This window comes from Palaemon carinicauda, chromosome 8 (genome assembly GCF_036898095.1).
Source record: "Palaemon carinicauda isolate YSFRI2023 chromosome 8, ASM3689809v2, whole genome shotgun sequence".
Taxonomy (NCBI): Eukaryota; Metazoa; Arthropoda; class Malacostraca; order Decapoda; family Palaemonidae; genus Palaemon; species Palaemon carinicauda.
This window is the reverse complement of record NC_090732.1, coordinates 117195700-117216201: the sequence shown is the minus strand read 5'-3', so window position 1 is coordinate 117216201 and position 20502 is coordinate 117195700. Positions and strand designations below refer to the sequence as shown.

Genomic DNA, 20502 nt, shown 5'->3' with positions numbered 1-20502 from the left:
GAAAGCAGCAATAGTATTAAAGCTGGAGAGTATTTACTTAACATTTCTTGTTTTATGACAAGTGATCAATTATACAGTGCACAGTACTACAGTTTTTAGTGTTTGATGCTTATAAATTTGAAAATCTATTTAGCAATAATTATGAACCTGCTTTGATTTTTACTTAAAAAGCACAGATCCACTTGTAAAGTTGGAATGAAAGGAAAATGATTGGAAATATTCAACTTAAAACTATTTTTGACAAGAGTGTGTTTGATAAAATATTAAAATATGAGTGACTGTTTTGCTTATTAGCATTATTTTTGCAAGTAAAATTAACCTATTTGTTCAAAATAAATAGGTTTGTCAGCTAATACTTTATGTGTACAGTATATCAAAAATATTCACTAAAGTAGTTTTATAAGATCGACTGTGATAGTTCATGGCTATAGATACCTTTTTCATCTAAGATTCATGGCACTTTAATATGCCTTATGAAAAGTTTAGGTTTTCTGTAGTAGATTATCATGTAACTATACTGCATGTTCATTTTTATAATGGACTTATTCCATTACAAATTTATGAGGGAATCATTCATAATGCACATATCAAACAGGAATAATATGGCAGATATATATATTTTTTATAATTAGGAACCTCCTTATTAGGTTGCTTATATTTCATGCATAGGTACATCAGGATTTCAGAGAAAATCAGATCTATTTTATGTAGATGCACTGCTAATTTTATTTAGTTTTAATTAGCATTACAAAATAGGTTAAGATTATGAATACAGCACACTAAACTAATAAATAAAAGTAATTTTGAACTTTACATTGACCCTGCAATACATACATTTCTCAGCAGCTTACTACCCCAAAACAATATCCTTTATTTTTTGGTAACTCATCACAGAATGTTTTTATGCTTTTTAAGCATTCTTACAGCACTTTCAAAAACTAAACAGAATACATTTTTTCCTAAATTCTTTTAAACAGAATTATGAGTAGATCACATTCAAAATGCTTCTTAGTACTAATATTTGAATTATTAGATTAGATTTAGTTCATTACTCTTTGAGTTTTGTTTATAGACTTTATTTTAGAAATACTTCTCTTCAATTGTCTGCAATACATGCAGCCCATTGAAGGAGTCTAAAAAATGCATATGCATTTTAATAGATAACAACTTTAATCTTATATATATATTTAATCATGTAGGTTGTATGACTTTACCTAATTCAGTACAGTAGGTGGATGATTTTAGTTGAGCATGGCTAAACCTGTTAGAACCCATGGAGACAGTCTATTACTTACACACAAATATGATAGCCAAAAGAAACTAGCAATTCTGAGATTTGGGTAAGAATTCTGTGGTACATACTTGATATACTAGCTATATTAATTCCAAACAAACCACATGATGATCATGTTATGTGTGCTGAGTAATATGCAAAAAAGGAAGAGGTGAAGTCTTCATAAAATATAAAATGCTAAGGATATTTAAATTTTAAAGTTCCTTGTCCTTTTTTACAAGGACATTATATCTTATTCTATTCTAATTTTATATTCTTTATTTCCTTTTGTTACAAAGATTCTCGGAAAGAATTGTTAATAAAATTGAAAGCTGTAAATTATTGGTGCAATAATTTTATTAATGAATAAGTTATGATTTGAATTGCTTTAAGGAGTGGCAGACTTAGAACTACTAATCCAATACCATGTGTTGCCATCATAACAATCACGTAATATGCAAAGTAGAGTTTACTCATGGTATGATTATGCCGTAGCTGCTGAACTATTTTCAGTAAAGTACTTCATGTTGTATGAGTTTTAGTTTTATACTTTTTGACTTGTGAAGACGTAACATGGATTTTTTTTTCTTTAAAAAGGATTTCTTCTAAAAAAAACTTTTTCACTGTCAATGATAGATGAAAATGAATAAACCAGGAGTTGATTACTCATGATACATCACTTGCTCATCATCAGTAGTTATAGTTCTATTTTATCTTTATTTATGTAACATATGCTTTTCAATATTATGATTTTGAAGTTAACCTGTTAGGTTTTACAGTTCAGGTAATTTTACTGTAAATATTTTAATTTACTACTGTGTCATTGAAAGTTTTGTAAAAATTCAAGAATATCTTACTAGTTCTAACATTTCAAAAGGGCAGTCATATACAGTATTGTAAATCTTTTTAATCAGATTTACTGTGTATATATATGAAGAACTTTGTGTGACTGAGTACTTTTATATTGGCTTAAAGTATTTTTACCAGCATTGGTAGAGTCAGTTCTATAGATCTTCCTCTACAACCTTTAGATTAGTCTAAATTAATTTTATTGTGTGAAGTCAAGCCATGGCTGGGGGACTCCATAGGCAGACTGGTTATTAGGCACTTCAGTATGCTTGCACTTAAGAACATACCTTTCCGCAAGAAAAAAAAAATGTAGTCTTATTTAATTTCTCTTGTAATCATTGCATGAATAGTAGGTGATGCAAAGCAGTCGGTAGAATTGTGATAACTGAAAGTTCTTCTCTATTACTGATGCAGAACAGAAAGTGAAACCAGGTTATAGTTCTATGATAGTAGCCTTTCGTAATATATATTTCTTACTGAACTTTATCTGGGGCTTCATTTGGAGGTAGTTTAGTTGTTTAAATATGATAGACGAAGCCTTATAATTATAGATACAGTGCCTATTATCATTTACTGTATTTTTAGTTTTCTAGCAGTTTATGAAGCACTCAATAAAATGGTAATTTTGACGAATATATCTAGGATATTTTTATATGACAACAGTAAAGCCTATTTTATTCTGCAATGCCATCATATAAATGCTAAATGTAATATAATACAATGTATCATGGCAAGGCTATTCCCCTTTGTGAAGAATCCACAAAAAAGTAGCAATTTTAACAGCATTTTAAATCTTCTGTGATAAATAAATATGACCTAGTAATCAAAGTAACTTATTCTCTTGAATAAATTACCTGGTACTTAGAAGAATCACTTACAGTGTATTCTTCAGTTAAGAGATAGAATATGTTTTTTATTTTATATTATTTACAGTATTGGATACTAAACTTACTTTTATTTTTTAATATAATCAACAACAGAATTTTTTCACATGTAAATGACCTATAAACTACTGTAGTTGGAAACTATTAATACTTTAATATTTCTCCAAACTGTTCATGAGATCTCCCTTTGCTCTATCAATTTTTTGTTTGAGTTTTATCTTTTAAATGAAGTAACAGAGTTTATTATCATGAATCATGTGTACCAAAAATTTGGATGATTTAGAAAGCTAAACTATATTACATGATGGAATTATGCATAACAAACCTATCAATCATATCAAGCCCAAATCATGGTTGCAACATCCTCAGATGTACCAATTCTGAAGTCATAATGACCAAAGAAGCAGAATAGCTAAGACTGATTCTTCAGGTATGACAGTAACTGTCCTGTTCATTCTATTGCATATCTCATAACTGTACACTTCAGTATGAGACTTTCCCCAGCTTTGTTTCAGCATTTTTTTATTCTATGAATATAATTTCATTGTTTCGGCATTTTTGATTCTTTGAATACATGTTCATTGTTTCTTTTTGTAGCTTCTTCTCTTTTCCTACTTGTCTCATTTAGTTTTCTTCCACCTTTACATAGTTAGTGATTAATAAATTTTACCTACTGGTAATAATTTAGATAGCTTCCTTCAAGTATTTCAGCTTCTGTCTTACTTTTATTGAATTAAGCCTTTTTGGTCTGTACAGTGGGTAGTTCAGGGATTCTGATTATTTCTGTCTTGTTTTCAGAAATAATTTGATTAATTTTGTGATTTTCTTTGTGCTTTCTCTGGTTAACTATTGGATGAGCTGTTGGTGCCTAACATTTGAGGTAAGTTGGGTACTTCTTGTTTGTTGTGTGTGAAATACTAGAGGTTTTTTTGTATAACAAAGCTTAATTTTTGGATTTTATATGTTAATCTACCAGACATTAATCACACTCTCCTATCTTTAATGATTACTTGTTTCATTTGGCAGTCTAAGAGTATTGCTATACTGTTTTATGCTCAGAGAACTTTTTTCTGTTTATTTGTGTAGCCATATGTGGCTGATCTATGGCGGTTTTGTATAATACTCCCTTTTCCGTCAAATTGTAGTTAAGCTTACGTGAATTTGACAGTTTTATGTTTCTGTTATCACTTGGGATGGATCATCACCTGGTGTATGTTGCAGATTTCTGAAATGTTGTGCTATGTATCTTACTTTTGTTTTTTCGTATGGTTTATTGAATTTGTCAAAAAATTACCAGGTCGGCCTTGCTACATGGCTCATGTCACCGATGGAGATGGATTATCACTTGTTTGATTTATTTTGAGGATAGCCCTACTTACTCAGTCTCCCTTATGGCATATGGTATGACTGGTCTACTGACCAATGAACTCATTACAACAAGAGGAAAATGTACTGGCCTTGGAGAGACTTAAAGTTTTCTTCTACCAAAGCTTGCCCTCTTCAGTTTTAAAATCCTTGTTTTCCTGCCTGACTCTCAGACTATCTGTTTCTATGTTAAAGTCAAGGAATACTAATCTTTAGTGTAGTGATGTCTTGTTATCCACTGCTCTACCTGCTTGCTCATCGAACTCATAAGTCTGTGAAGTCTGTTTGCTTTTCCTTATATTCAGTCTTTGTCTAATGTCTTGACTGCTCCTATAACTATTCAATGTTCTTAATGGTGGACTCCACCCATGTGTTTTGCTAGCACTATTCCTTGTTTATAAATTTCAGATCCAGTCTTTACTCAGCTGAAAGAACCTATTTTTTTAAGCATCTGGCCATATCCATGAAACTTTTTTATGCTTTTTAATTAGGGGGTTTTCCTTCTACTCCTGCTGTTTTGCAGACGTTCATGTCTGTTCTCACATTGCCATCTGTTTCCAACACTGTTGCCTTTTCCAGCTTCAGCACCTTCAGACATTCCAATGTGGCCTCTTAGACTTAAAAGACATTCCTCTCATGAGAGCTAGCTTCTCTACTATGTGTTTTTTAAACTATTTACTGCAGCAAATGTTCCTGGACCTCTGAGAAAAAGTATCCTAAAGGAGTCTATTATAAAGAACCATTGGCACAGCAGCGAGGCATCTTCTGCCCATTTTTCCAAACATTGTTCTTCATCTATCCAACACTTCCTGTCCTCCCGCTCTTGTGGTCACTGATCTGACAAGCCTAATGAGCTCATAAAGTCAGATTATTTGTCAATAATAATTATCTCTCTATTCCTCCACCCATTCAAGCAGAGAAAACAACTACAAGCAGTTTGCTTTAGGATAGAGCTTGTACCTTAGTAAAAGAGTTTGGTAGCTTATTTGCATCTTTTATCTGTTCTCCTGAGATGTGATTTCAGCATTCTCCCATGCTAGAAGCTGAAGTCAATTCAGCCAGTGAAATGGACCTTTCTTGAAACATTCCAATCTCACCAGGTTTCTTTACAAACTGCCATTAGACACTTCTATGCTTTACTTTACAATGTAGACTGTATTCCTTTTAGTCTTGGTGTCCTTGGTGTGTCCAATACCCAAAATGCTGGTAATCCAGACCTTACCGCAACCCAATTTATCATTCTTGCCTGGCGGGGTCATCCAGCAAAAAGTCGTCTCAATTGCCCAATGAGAATCATTCCACTATGCTTAGAGGACCAGGGCTTTAAGGCTCTTCTTATCTATGTGTTGAAAAAAGACACGTTTTCAAATACACTGTTTGTTGTTGGTTTAGACCGGTCCTTCTGCATGTGCATATTATTATGTTAGATGCTGGTTGTGGAAGAGTGACTGCATGTGATAAAAGCTCTATCAACTTCTTTGACTTTCAAGGAAAACATTGAAGTTTTTCCCATCCTGAAAGTAAGTATATAGTGAGGACAATTTTCTTTTTCTACCTTAAGCCTTCAAGATAGTATTCACAAGAGGATGTTGTTGTACTCAATGAGCCTATTGGCTGTAGAGGTCAAGTTTTACTAGCAGTAAAAATGTTTTACACTTCCCTTTTCTTCTTCAAACGCTCACCTTTGTTTATTAAATTTTCACTCTTAAGAGATCTCGTCTTCTGAAATTATTCACATCTATATCTCAACTAAATGCTTTGTTTATCTATACATCTGTTTTTATATGAAAAAGTAATAAGCATATTCCTTTCTCTTGGTTCTTCAACTACAGTTTCCCAGTAGAAATTCATTGTACTGTGATGGGAGTAGAAGAGGCATTAACACAAAGACAACTTCCAAATAACTAAATTTATATGGATGACAAGTGCATGTGTATATTCAATGTTTTTTCTTATTGGCGTAAAAATAGAAATGATAATCGAGTTGAAATTAGCTTGTTACTTCAAGAGCTTTTGATGGGAGAATCCGATGCAGGTTGCAGTGTAGAAGAAAACCTAGATAGGGCATTCTTCTTTATTTCTACAGTCTGAGCATTGCTGACTGGACATACTTTTTATGACGGCTCTCCCCTGAAGCAGACATACAGGTGAAAGAGGGCAACCTGCCCTATAGAGTCGTGTTGTTGGCGGGTCATCTTGCAGGTTTTAGGTGGTCAATGGTAATCCAATCCTCTTTTCTGTGAATGCTGAGAAGAAAAGCTTTATACCACAGATGATAAGAAATGGGCCTTTACGGTTGCTTTCAAATGTCAGTGCCCATGAAGACGAGCTGTGGTGTGTAGGTCTTTTGGTGTGTGTTGCTTTGGTGTGGCTTGTAAGTCTGACAGCAGGGGATAGACATCCCATATCATGACGTAGGCGCTGGTGATCATTGGAGGGTGTGGCAAATAGAAAAAATCCTGCAGGAACGATCAATGGGTCCCTATATAGCATTTCAGCTTTTGAGACATCCGTGGTGTCCTTGGGAGTGGTTCTCAGTCCAGGAAGATCCAGGAAAGTTGTGGAAACCAGATGGAATAATTGATGGTACAATGAAAACGTTCCATTATTCCATTGGCTGCAGGGTTCTAAGCAGTAGTTTGGGGTAGGGTGATGCTGAGAAGATGCCCTAATGATGTCCACAATTGAGAAGTGCAAGTGGAAACACCCCATTTATCATTTACTCGATTACTGCCGATACATTGGTGTAACTGCCATCGATGGAGAGTAGGAAGGGTGCATTTGGCGTGTGAAAGATGAGACCAGTAGTAGTTGATAGAGTTTTCTTTGCGTTGAAGAAGGCCACATTTTGAAGGGAACCCCACTTCAGGTTTTTTGGCTTGTCTATGAGGGAGACATAGATGGGTGTAGGAGTGGCAGTGATGGTTTGCATGAACCTAGTTCACCATGTCCAAGAACTCCTGCAGTGCTTTGATGGTCAAGGGCATAGGGAACTTCCATACTGCTGATACCTTCTCAGGGAGGTGATGAATGGTTTCATTTGTGATGCGATGACCTAAGGATGTCACTTCCTTGGCACCAAAGGTATAATCTCTTCATACTTGATTACAAGGCCATTCTGGCGCAAGTGGTTAAGGACGATGCATGGGTGACATAGGTTGTCCTGTTTCAAGGGGGAAAATACGCAGAAGGGGAGGTCCCTAAGATGCCATCCATTAGTTGAAATGTGGTTCTTGCGTTAAGAAAGCCAAAGCAGGAGTAATTGAAAGTAATATGTGTTGAAGGGGGTAGTGATGTCTTCCGGGTTCATGGGCACCTGGTAATACCCCTTCAGGAGGTCCATGGTCAAAAATAGTTTAGTCATGTGAAGGTAGGTTGTGATTTCAGCATTGATGAGGAGGGGAAGTGCTCTAATTCTATATGCATATTAAGATGAATGTAATCCTACAAGGGCATAGGGATCCATTCTTCAGGACAACGTGCAGGGACCATGACCGTGGGCTTGAGGCCTTTTGACCAAGGCCCATTTCTTACATTTTGGTGAATGCGCATTTAGTAGCTGCCCAAACAGTTTGGTGCCAGACATCTGAATCCTAACATTGTAACACTAACTCAATTTTGCATACAAGGTAGCAATTGAAAAACATGTTAGGTGTATATTTTAGAGAGACATGTTCTAGAGTATGAAATGAAAATTTTAGTGGTTTTAATGAATTGCTGTATTTATACATGGTGGCCTCGTTGTTTTAATATGGTGGTAGATACTGTGCTTTGCAGGAACTGTGAGTATCTGGCTTAGTTCTGTGCTGAATACTTTGGAATATAAAGTTAGTAGGTGGGCATAGGCATCTATAGGTGTGGAGATTGAGGTTGGAGGGAACAAGTGATAGATGTGTAGACAAGCAATAGCTATCATTGACTAAGCCTTGATATGCAGTGTCAATCAGTAGGTGGAAATATGCGAGAAAATCCGCACCGATGAGAGGCAGAGTAACATCGATGATGATGAGATACCACCAGTACTGGACACCCCCAAATGACAGTGTCAGCATCTGGATAGCAGATCTTTTGGTGGCCAACAGGCGAACATCATCAGTCTTGAAATGATTGATTCATTCCTTAAGAGAAAACAGGGTAGAAGTGAATGACAGGCACCACTATTTATCATAAAGTGCACAACAGATCCTGAATTATGCAAGAAAAAGAGATTAATTAATGGGAAGGCCATATCCTGACATTTCTTAGCAGTAGCCTCAAATCTAGAGTTGTAGTTGCACAACTAAGGGCGAGGGGCATCATCCAGTGGCTGTTGCCGTTGGTGGGGCGCAGGCATGGGGTGGCGTAGATGTGTGGTGGGTGGCTTTGTCACTGCCCAGGCATGTCATGAAGTGGGCTTCGATGCCCCACAGCATTTATCTCGGATGTAGCCAGCCATGTATGGTTGTCCTCTTGTGAGGAGTGGAGTTGTTGATAGAGTTCTTACCGGTAGGGAAATGGCTAGCCATTAGGGCATCAACTTTAGGCATCAAATTCTTCATGGGTAGAATGTCGATATCAGGAATGACGAGCACAGGTTCCAACAGGCATTGTACTGAAAGAGAGCGAAGCAGGTTCATTTCACGAGAACCATCTGCAGCAGCCTGAAGGCAAACAACTCTAATATTAAATTTCTCTCATGGCCATCAATGCCTTTGATCCCCCAAAGTCCCAAAGTTTGTTGAGAATTGAAAAATTTTGTCTACACGGGTGGCTGGTGACAATGAGTGCTATTCCAGGAGGTATGATTAATGAGAAGGTGTTTTCGGGGATCACAGTAAGGGAGTAGTCCACTTTGCTGCTTTAGGGGACGCCCTTGATGCGTAACTGAACCTGAGTGTACAGAAACCAGACAAACGCATCCCTGTTGGTTAAAGGTGGGAGAGTCATTGTGGCAGCATGGACAGATGAGTCGGGGTAAGTGATGTGCATAATCAGAGGATTTGGTAGACAAGGTAGTGAGCTGGGGGGTGGGCAGGGTGTTCAAGGCACTTCGTTGGGGTCACCAGTGTGGCAGGAATGGAGGAGGCATTGATATGAAGACAGCTCCCGAACAACTAACTTTATTTAGAGACAACACTGGTAGTTATAGGCCCCCAAGGGGTCACGTGAAGGTAACAATTGCCTGTGTATATTCAACAGCTTTTGTCGAGAAGTTTGACATTGGCTTAAAAATAGACAATATAATAACAGAATGATAAAAAGAGTTGAAATTAGCTTTTTACCTAAACAGCGTTTTGTCGAGTCTGATGGTGGTTGCAGGCTGCAGCATAGAAAATAAAGAAGATAGGGCATATATACTTATTTATTTGTATGTGCTTTGCTGCTTGTGCATTACTGTAGGCCTACACATGAATTTCTATTGCAAGAACTTCTGCCTAAATTATAATTCTGGCTGAATATAATTGATGGGTTTGCAGTGAAAAAATCAAATTTTATACCAGAAACTCATCAATCATATATTAGATGGCACATCTTCCGTCCCTATGTTCTTTCTGTCCTAGATATATTATTATTATTATTATTACTTACTAAGCTACAACCCTAGTTGGAAAAGCAGTATGCTATAAGCCCAGGGGCTCCAACAGGGAAAATAGCTCAGTGCGGAAAGGAAAAAAGGAAAATAAAATATTCTAAGAAGAGTAACAACAATAAATATCTCCTATATAAACTATAAAAACTTTAACAAAACAAGAGGAAGAGATATAAGATAGGAGAGTGTGCTCGAGTGTACCCTCAAGCAAGAGAACTCTAACCCAAGACAGTGAAAGGCCATGGTACAGAGGCTATGGCACTACCCAAGACTAGAGAACAGTGGTTTGATTTTGGAGTGTCCTTCTCCTAGAAGAGCTGCTTACCATAGCTAAAGAGTCTCTTCTACCCTTACCAAGAGGAAAGTGGCACTGAACATTTACAGTGCAGTAACCCCTTGGGTGATGAAGAATTGTTTGGTAATCTGTGTTGTCAGGTGTATGAGGATAGAGGAGAATATGTAAAGAATATGCCAGACTATTCAGTGTGTATGTAGGCAAAGGGAAAATGAACCGTAACCAGAGAGGAGGATCCAATGTAGTACTGTCTGGCCAGTCAAAAGACCCCATAACTCTCTAGCGGTAGTATCTCAACGGGTGGCTGGTGCCCTGGCCAACCTACTACCTACTATATCTATTTGATTGAATGAGGAGGATAGTTACATCCATCAGATGGTCCGCAGGTGCATATACATGAACAGTCACTCAAAGCTATTCTGCTTCTTTCATCTTTAAGAGCTTAGAATTTGTGCATTTATGGCATTGCAACCATGAGTGGGGCTCTCAATGTGATTGATAAGTTTGTATGGAAAATATGCTTAATGATTAAAATGAATTTCTAATGCTAGACAGAAAACTAAACACTTTTATAATTAATTTCTCAGGTTTGATAGAGTAGGATTTGTATATTTAACAGATTCAGTCTCCTTTTGTAGTTCTCAAAATTATTTAGGTTCAGGTAGATTTATTGCGAAATGAAGGACTGTCATATCATTATCTGATCCCTGATTCCAGTGGGGTGAATAGCCTTTGTCAAGACTGAAATAGGTTAAATTGTTTTCTTTTTAACTTGATTAATTTTTCATAATTTGAAGCTTTTCCACTAAAATGGCCTTATACTTTATACGTACATTATTGGTAATAAGATCTGAATATTTTCCCATGTCCAAGTTGTCATGCTGATGCCTATATATATATATATATATATATATATATATATATATATATATATATATATATATATATATATATATATATATTTATATATATATATAATATATATATGTATATATATATATATATATATATATATATATATATATATATATATATATATATATATATATATTAAATATATGTATGTATGTATGTGTATATAAATATACATATATATATATATATATATATATATATATATATATATATATATATATATATATATATATATATATATTATATATATATATATATATATATATATATATATATATATTATATATATATATATATATATATATATATTATATATATATATATATATATGTGTGTGTATGCATATGTATAAATACTTACTATGTGTATAAAGAGGTACCCAGTAAAGATTCTTTAATAAAAGGATGTCATAGTCTTGCAAAATTTGAATCAGGTTCAGTAAAATTATGAAGCAATGTTGAAAGGTAAAAGTCATAAGTTGATATACCCTCACAGCTTCATGCACTTTATGACTGAATGTGTGAAGTTGAGGGGGTTGTAGCATGTTAGTGGCTACATCCCCCAGCCTGCCATGAGTCCACCCTGGCTTGCCCTGATCAACTGTAAATACCGCAGTATGGTCAGGTTATTCCCTGTGCATGCATGTGATGGCTGCATGCTGCTGCTCCCACAGGTGTCGTCAACGAGTGGGCCAGGTGGGTGCGTCACCCCCCAGTACCAGGGCGTAACTCAGGAGGGGGCCTGCCCACCAGAGCCCCCACCTTCCACCAGCAATACATCTAATAACAACAATAATAACAACAACAACAACAACAATAACAATAATAATAACAACAACAATACCAATAGCAACAATACAACGCCCAACAGCAATACAAATCTGAACACCACTACAGCCCCGCTAATCCTGAACCTGTCCAACATCCAGGGCGGGGGTGGGCTGCTCATCCTCAACAGTGGTGGTGGGGGTGGGCACCACCCTGCTGCACATCCCCCTCTGGCCGGCCCCCTCACGCTCACGTCATATTTGGGGCAGCCTCATCCAATATCTACAGCTGCCTCTATCGTCCATGGACCACCACTCGTCCCACACTCCACCCATGTTGCGCATCTCCACCACGCACCACATCACCATCATCCACATCATCACCATCATTTACAACACCATCCAGCGCAGCAGCATGGGCCACAACAAACCCATGGCCCACAGCAAGGTGGGAGTCAGCAGCCTCAGCATAATGCCAATCTTTTGGTTAAACGTGAGGGTGACAAAACAGATGTGATGGAAAGTCTAAAGCTAGATGCTACGAATGGAAACCTTGCACTAGATTCAGGAACCTTTGCTAATTTGGTGTCCAGCTTAGAAGCAGGTGAGGCAAGAACAACCCAACAGCACCAACAGCAGCAACAGCAACAGCAGCAACAACAGCAACAACAGCAACAACAACAGCAACAGTCCTCAAAGGATACCTTTCTAGGTATAAAAGCAGAGCTTTCTGAACTCACTGCAGAAAAAAGTGAACTTTTTTCGGATACTTTAGATTTGTCTCCTGATGACATTCAGAAGACTCTCTCTGCAAACCTTCCAGCAGGCTCTTGTAGTCGTAAGGCACCTTCCTCATCTGATGTCAATCCTATGGACTTCATTGATAATGATATGACATCACCAGAGGATGATGTGCTTGCCAATCTGGATGCTTTCGATATGTTGAGTGACTTCCCTGATTTGGATCACTATGATACATCACCTCCAGACAACTTGAACAGTAACAACAGTAATAGCAGCAGCAGCACGAACAACAGTGGCAAAAGTGTTACCAATCAGAGCCAACAAACCACTAGGATGGATTACAGGGAGAACACTGCAAATATTACAGACTATTCTCCTGAGTGGGCATACCCTGAGGTAATTTCTTTCTCAGTTTTATGGATATTGTCTAGCATTGCAAAAATTTCCTCAATTTCAGTTTGAAATACATTTTTAGTACAATTTTGTTCCTTGTATTGTTTTACATCACATCATTTTGATTATGTGTAAGATGTTTTGGTTTTATTTAACAGGGTGGAGTGAAGGTGCTAGTAACAGGACCATGGTATAGCAGTTCCTCTCCTTACACAGTACTCTTTGACGGTGTTCCCACAGCCACTACTCTAGTTCAGTCTGGTGTCTTACGATGTTATTGTCCAGGTAACTCATATTTTGTGAAAATTATTCATGTATAATTTTCAATTAATTTAACACTTTTCAGATGTTTACCTACAAAGCTACTATTATTTTTTAATTATTTAATTGATATTGTAATGTTCATCATTTAGAAGTTTTATTGTGTTTAAGGAAAACTATTATTATATGTGAACCACAAAAATTTAAAAACTATATATTATGAATAAATATCAATAAGGATAAGTTTCATGAATGATTATATTTGCCCCCAAGTTGTAACAGTACACAACACACAGTATATACATTATCTTGTTACATTTATATCAGATGAGTATAATTCCAGCTTTATGTCATGTTTAATTTATGAATTAATTTGTATCTTTTAAGAATGAGATATTTAGTTCAATAACACTCAGTAAGAACCTATCTCTGAGAATGCTTAGCCAAAGTCACCAGCAAAGTAATGATGGTAGCAGTAACTTGTGCCTCACATTTACTTACATAATTTTTATAGATTATTATCATTATAGATGGTACAATTTTTTTTTTACTGCCTTTGCATCTGAACGAAAATGGTTTACTAATTCTTAAACATGATGGATGTTCCCATCCATCTACATAATTCCTTTCCTAACACTTCTTAGTAAGTTTTGAAGTTTCTTTGTAAATGAAGTCATTTGGACAAGTCTGTACCGTAATCTGAATCAGAATATTTTTTTTATCTAACATTTTCTTTTGTAGATTGTGGTTTATATCCTACCATAATTTCAGCAATACAGTACCTGTCTTAATATTTTAGATTTTCCAATAAGAAGTAAATACTTTAAAGGGCAATTGAAATACTCCTATCCATTTTAGTTATTGATATATATATATATATATATATATATATATATATATATATATATATATATATATATATATATATATATATATATATTACGTGTTCATGTTTAAATAATGTTTTTGTATAAGTGAAATTACAGTATATGAATTAGTAAAGAGAATGGAGTTAATACAAAACGAGTTTGTAAATAATTGCTTTAAAATACTGTATGTAGATTTATACAGTGTATTTTGAGGGTTGATTGTGCTGAAATGAATTACTTAGTATTTTATTATTTCTATGTTTTATTTTAGATGCACAGTATAGTATGTTTATGAAGATTTACTATCTGCAAAATACTATAATCAGTGATACATTTTTTTTTTTTTTTACAGCACATGAAGTTGGGTTAGTAACTCTTCAGGTTGCCTGTGAAGGATTTGTCATCTCCAATTCTGTGATATTTGAGTACAAACAGCCTCCATCCGATGAAAATAAAGTGAAGGAGGTGAGATATTACAGTATTTTCATAACACAAGTTTGAACAGAGAAAAGAAATCAACATAGCCATATTTTGAAACTTTATTCCTGGACAGTACTGTGCTAAATATCTTTTTAAGAAAAAAAATTTTTAAAACCTTCAAAGTTCTGCTTTTAATTGCTGTTTTAAAGAAGCTTATCAGCTTTTTTTTCCCAAATTATAAAAACTTAGTTGTCTTTCCTCTCCTTTGTAGAATGGACTGGAAATATATGGCTAAGTGATTTTAGAGAAAGTTCATTATTATCTACTTCCCTTGATGGAGCCCTTGGGCTTGTAGCATTCTGCTTTTCCTACCAGGGTTGTAGCTTGACTAATAATGATGATGATGTGCATTGGTATGTTAAAATTCTTCCATCGAGAAGCCTAACTACCTTACTTTGCTTTCACAGGAGCAGGTTGTACGGGAGCAAGATGAGCACCTTCTCAAGTTCACACTCCTTCAGCGGCTGGAAACGATGGAGACAAGGGTCCAAGTTTGCCCCGACAGCCAGAAAAGCCCTTCCAATTATGAAAGTGATGTCATGATGCACAAAGCTCATAACTTTGAGGTAAACTCAAGTGTTATATTAGTCCTTGCAGGCTGTCCAGGATATAAAATTTGATATTAATATTGGGATACCCTACTTATTGATGATTTTCTTTATTGACCAGAAATACATGACATAACTATACAGTATTATGGAAGGCATTTATTATCACTGTGTTCAGAAAAAGATAGATGAAGTAGAACCTATCAGCTACTAAGTATTTCATTGTCAAAAGGTTATATCCAAACTGTTCTTCATGGGTATAGTGTACAAATACTGAATAAAAAAGAGCTATATATGATTATAGGGCAATGTTATTTATGTTCCTCTTTCAATTTCAGGAGCGAGTTGTAGTCTACTGCCAAAGGATGAGTGGAAAACAATGGCTGGGTATGGATCATGGGTTTGCAGCTGATTTACCAGAACTTCATGGCTTAACACTTTTGCACTTAGCTGCCATGCTTGGATACTCTAGGTAAGTAACATTCTGCAATTTTATATGGCTTATAGCCAACTATAATACAGTGCTGTATGCATTATTATGGTTTACTTGTATGAATATTTTTAATATATCAAGCTTTACATGTTTACATTGATTTTAAAGAAAATTAAGCATTCATATTCTTTAATACAAGTACTTAACAACAAAAGAAATTCACAATATGCTAGATATGCTAGGTGCATTTGTACTATAGAAGAAGTTTCCTTCTAACAAAATGGAAGTTAAACTAGTAAATACTTTGAAGAATAAATTTGGTGTTCTTCAAGACCTATAGCAGTTTGTTGTTAATCATAGTAATGTAGGAAGGTACAAAAGAGTACAGAAATGGCAGACCATGAAAGCTACTATATGCAGTTAACTTAATGAGAATAGGTAACAGGTAAATCAAACAGAGGGATGATAGGAATATTTAAGGGGACCGTCCGCCGTGCCATGAATTTTTTTTCTAATTATTCAAAATACACAATTTCTATATATGTTTTAGACATATAGTATATGATACCTTCATCATATAAAAATTTCAAGTCATTTGATCAAAAACCTTTTGATACATTAACAAAAATCATGATTTTAAAAAAGTTTTAGGTACATTTTTCTCCACTAATATGACACCAATTGTTTTGAAAATCATACCATCAAAACTTCTTTATAAATAGAATAATTCTGTGTGACAGATTTTTTATTTTCCTTTTTCTTTTTTATAATGAATTTTTTCTTAATTTTCTTCGTCTAGACGTAAAATATTCATGAAAAAAGGAGAGAAAGGAAAATCACAATTCTGGTACACATAATTGTGGGATTTTTATTCCTCTTTTCAATGATATCTTTCTGTCTAAAATCGAACTACAAATAATTGAGAAAAATTTACCTAATTGTGAATAAGTGTGTTTTTGAGATATGAGCTCCCAAAGATTTGCAACAAATTTTAGCTTCTTTTCTTAAAGAAATCAAGATAACATTATTATGATAACCTTACTTTGTACTTTTATTGTTTATTCCTACATAAACAAACCCGAAGCGAGGTATTTAAACCCTAAGTTTACTATTACACTTGGCGTAAGGGTGTCATGAGTTGCCAGTGGACTCTCATTGTTGCCAGAGTTTTAGTTAGCATGTTTCAGCTTTGTACTCTTATTCATGTTTCCCTCTCTTCTTGGTTCTTTTTTCTTGCTCTCTGCTTACTTTTGTTCTTTCTATGACCTCAAGTAACATTGGCCTTGACATAAGTTCCCAAGGACGATATGAAAACACAATGTACATACAAACTACAAGTAAACAAACACCTGCATTATAATTTCTATATGTCTTTGGGAACTCTGGCTGCTGTTCTCGTAGCTCATAGTTTTCGTTCACCTACCCTCTACCAATGCCTTCCATTTCTGCCAGATGTACAAGATTTTGAAATGAGTGAAAAAATCGCTAAATATATGCAAAAATAAACACACAAAGATGATTTTGTCAAACTCAGTAATGCAGACGACACAGTAAGGATGACATCATCATTTAAAGACCGCTATATCTTCATTATTTGTAAAAATAATTGGCTGAAACTTCTGGGGAGCATATACGATATATTTCTGCAAACATAGAAGCAATAAAACGATTTTAGATTTCTGAAAGTTGGTATGTCAAAACACCGCGGCGGACGGTCCCCTTAAGAAGTGTAAGAGTAGATTGGAGAAGAAGGGAAGGAAAATAAACATATGTATGACAAAGCCTATGGTAACTGGGGAGGAAGCCTCAGAAAAGTAGTCAGTAAAGTAGCCACATGGATGTTGTAAGAAGAATGTGGTGTTGATCTTAGCACTATATACCAAAAGCACCAGATGGCATCACAAATTATACATGGAGTAAGGTATTTATTTAGGCCTGAAAATAAATAAAGTAGTTGGGGAAGAAAGGGAGGAATAATTCATTTAACTACCAAGAACTTGGGAACTGTAGATGTATTTAACAACAAACTTGAGCCAAAAACAAGTGAACCATTTCAAAGTAATGGGTTTGTCATGAATTATATGTTATTTTTCATTTTAAAACTTAAAATTATTTTCATTCGAAATCTGAAGATAGATTATTGTAACTAATGGCAGCAAGTTTAATATAAGCCATGCTTCTGATACATAATAAAATTGGGATAACCAGCGTGCAACTAATTAATAATAACTTAATCCTTTAGTAATGCAACCAAAATGTGAAAATTTACTGTGCCAAATAAAATCACACTGACTTGCTGCTAGCTTAGTTTGTAAAATCCTAATTTTTTTCTTCCAAAACTTACTTTGCTGCATTAAGGGTGTGTCTTACCACTTGTAGTGTCTTATGACATGGGAAATACGTTTTTCATGTTTAAGATACATATAAATTTGATGTACAGTACTCGGTTTGTGTATAGTACAATACAGTATTTGATAAAAGAATTTGTATGATGTACTATTTACTGTTATTACTCTAAAAGTTTTTATCTCATTTTTTCATTGCAATAGGTTAATTGTATCATTATTACGATGGCGTGATGAGAATCCTTCGCTGGTACTTGAGAGTGAAGTGGATGCTCTGCGGCAGGATTCTCGTGGCTGCACACCTTTGAGCTGGGCTTGTTCTAGAGGTCATAGAGACACAGCCCTGCTTTTGTATCGCTGGAATGCCCAAGCATTGTTGTCTCAAAACCAGCTGGGGCAGACACCTTTGCATTGTGCTAAATTAAATGGTAAGTCTGATAGAGTTTTGCAGCACTGCATTTAGATTCTAGGGATCTTATTAAATTGTTGTAAGGATGCATCTTTCCTTGAATTATATCTCTTATCATTATTTACATCAAAACAAGTAATGCTCATTTATAGGCTGCCTTTCTCAGTTTGTGACATAAGTTTATGGCAAAAACTTGATTTTTATAATAACATTTATTAATCTGATACTTACATATCGGTCATATTGCGGGTATCTATGAAGAGTGAGCTTCTATATCTCATATAAGAATTTTGTTTTTCTGTCACCAATGCCTTCCCCTCTGGGAATCACCCCGTGACATAACGTTGCAAAGAATCATTCGATTGAACCTGCACTCTATGGTCCATGATTTCATACTACTGCACTGTACTCTTACCTTATGATATCATGTTATTCTTACCTCATGATTTCATACTACAGTATATAAGTCTACATGAAGCCTAGATTGGACTTCATAGTCCTGCTGTGACACATTTATATGCAATTTTTTTTTTTTTCAAAAGATTTATAATTACTGTAATTGTAAGCCAAGATTTACCATAATACCCTCAGAATTCAGAAGATGGTGATGATAAAACCATGAAGGAAAATTTAGATATTTAGTAAATGTTATCCCTTTTCGGCTTGGAGATAGATTGCCTTAATATTCTGAAGAGAATGACTGTACTGTTATCTGTCTATGACAGTAAAGCTAAAAAATTTTCCTACTTATGGAGGTAAGAGATTGTTGGGATATTCCAGTTATAGTTGACTGTAACTTATGATTAGGTCAAGTTCTCAACCATTGTTATGCCATTTTAAGTAGAGCCAGTGCTTGATGTTATTCACATAATTGACACTCGTCATCATTGCAACTATGTCATTTACAGGTATTAACAGTTAGGTGAGGTATATTGAATGATTCAAGTGTATTTAGCTCTTTCACTGTGGTTATAGCTTCATGATAAAATTTAATGTGGTGTTTTCGTAGGGCTTGGAATAAATTATCCGATTTACATGAAAACGCGATTCATTTTATGAGAAAATCATTGTACGAGAGCCACTCCAGAACGAATTAATTTTGTATCCTGAGGTATTACTTTTACAGTATTTTGATCTATTTTGAAAATGTGTAGCTTTTGAAGGTATGATGTCCGAAATATTTTGATGTAGATATGATCCATTGGGGAGAGAGCCTCTCTCACCTACCACTTTCATTTCTGCTCATTTATATGTTTAACATTTTTATGCTATAGGTATGCTGAAAGATGTATATGGAGTATCAAAGATGATAACTAAGTTTGCCTATAGAGAAAAATATCCCCAGAAAGTAAGCAGATGAGAATATATAATGCTAGCACTGTCTACCTTGTGTAGGAATTTGGTATATGTAGCGTATATATTTCTAGATTTGAAGAGTGGTGCTCATCAGTGCTGAGTAAATAACCCTGAAATGTGATGAATATGTCTTTATGATGACCAGTGATAAGGAAAATTATAGCTTAAAGTCAATTCTTTGCCTACCAAAGGATAATCAAGCAATCTATGCAAAAAAACTTTTGAAGCCCTATTTCTCAAAGCATGAAATTTTTGAAGAAAACTTGCTACTGTTTTCAGCAATATCGAATTGATATTTGTCATTTTGACATGAAAAAAATGTAGAATTTTATTGGATACAATCTGTACTTTACCTTTCCAAAAAAAAAAAAAAAACTATAAGAAATGGCTGTGTTGAAAGTGATTCCTATACATTGATAAAATAATACATATAAAAACTAGGAAAGCTAAGAAAATTTCCCATGTACATCTAAAGGATAAAATTCTCTTTCAAATGGTTATTGGATGGAAAAAATCAATTGAGAAAAAAGGAGTATGAATTTGAAGTAACACCAAAATAGCATTGTTTTAATGGGTCTGAGTCCTACCACTTGAGCCAAATAGGTTGTGACTCGGGACTGTATATATTGCTAAGTGCATCAACAAAATTAATGCTTATTTTTTTTGTAACCCGTGCTCATTTTTGTTTAGAGTAGATCATGTAGTTCTGGAGAATTTTTTGTCTTATAGTTAATGCAAAATGGAAAAA

At 34.9% G+C, this 20502-nt stretch overlaps 1 protein-coding gene across 5 annotated transcripts in view; it reads left to right on the top strand.

The window, feature by feature from the left end:
* LOC137645853 (calmodulin-binding transcription activator 2-like) overlaps positions 1-20502 on the top strand; it is a 142446-nt gene that overhangs the window by 48085 nt on the left and 73859 nt on the right. For all 5 annotated transcript variants that reach the window (XM_068378840.1, XM_068378839.1, XM_068378843.1 and 2 more), the window contains 6 exons: positions 11824-13056; positions 13212-13338; positions 14536-14648; positions 15071-15229; positions 15550-15683; positions 18194-18417. In XM_068378840.1, coding sequence (XP_068234941.1) covers positions 11824-13056; positions 13212-13338; positions 14536-14648; positions 15071-15229; positions 15550-15683; positions 18194-18417 — 1990 coding nt within the window. The remainder of the gene's footprint in view (positions 1-11823; positions 13057-13211; positions 13339-14535; positions 14649-15070; positions 15230-15549; positions 15684-18193; positions 18418-20502) is intronic.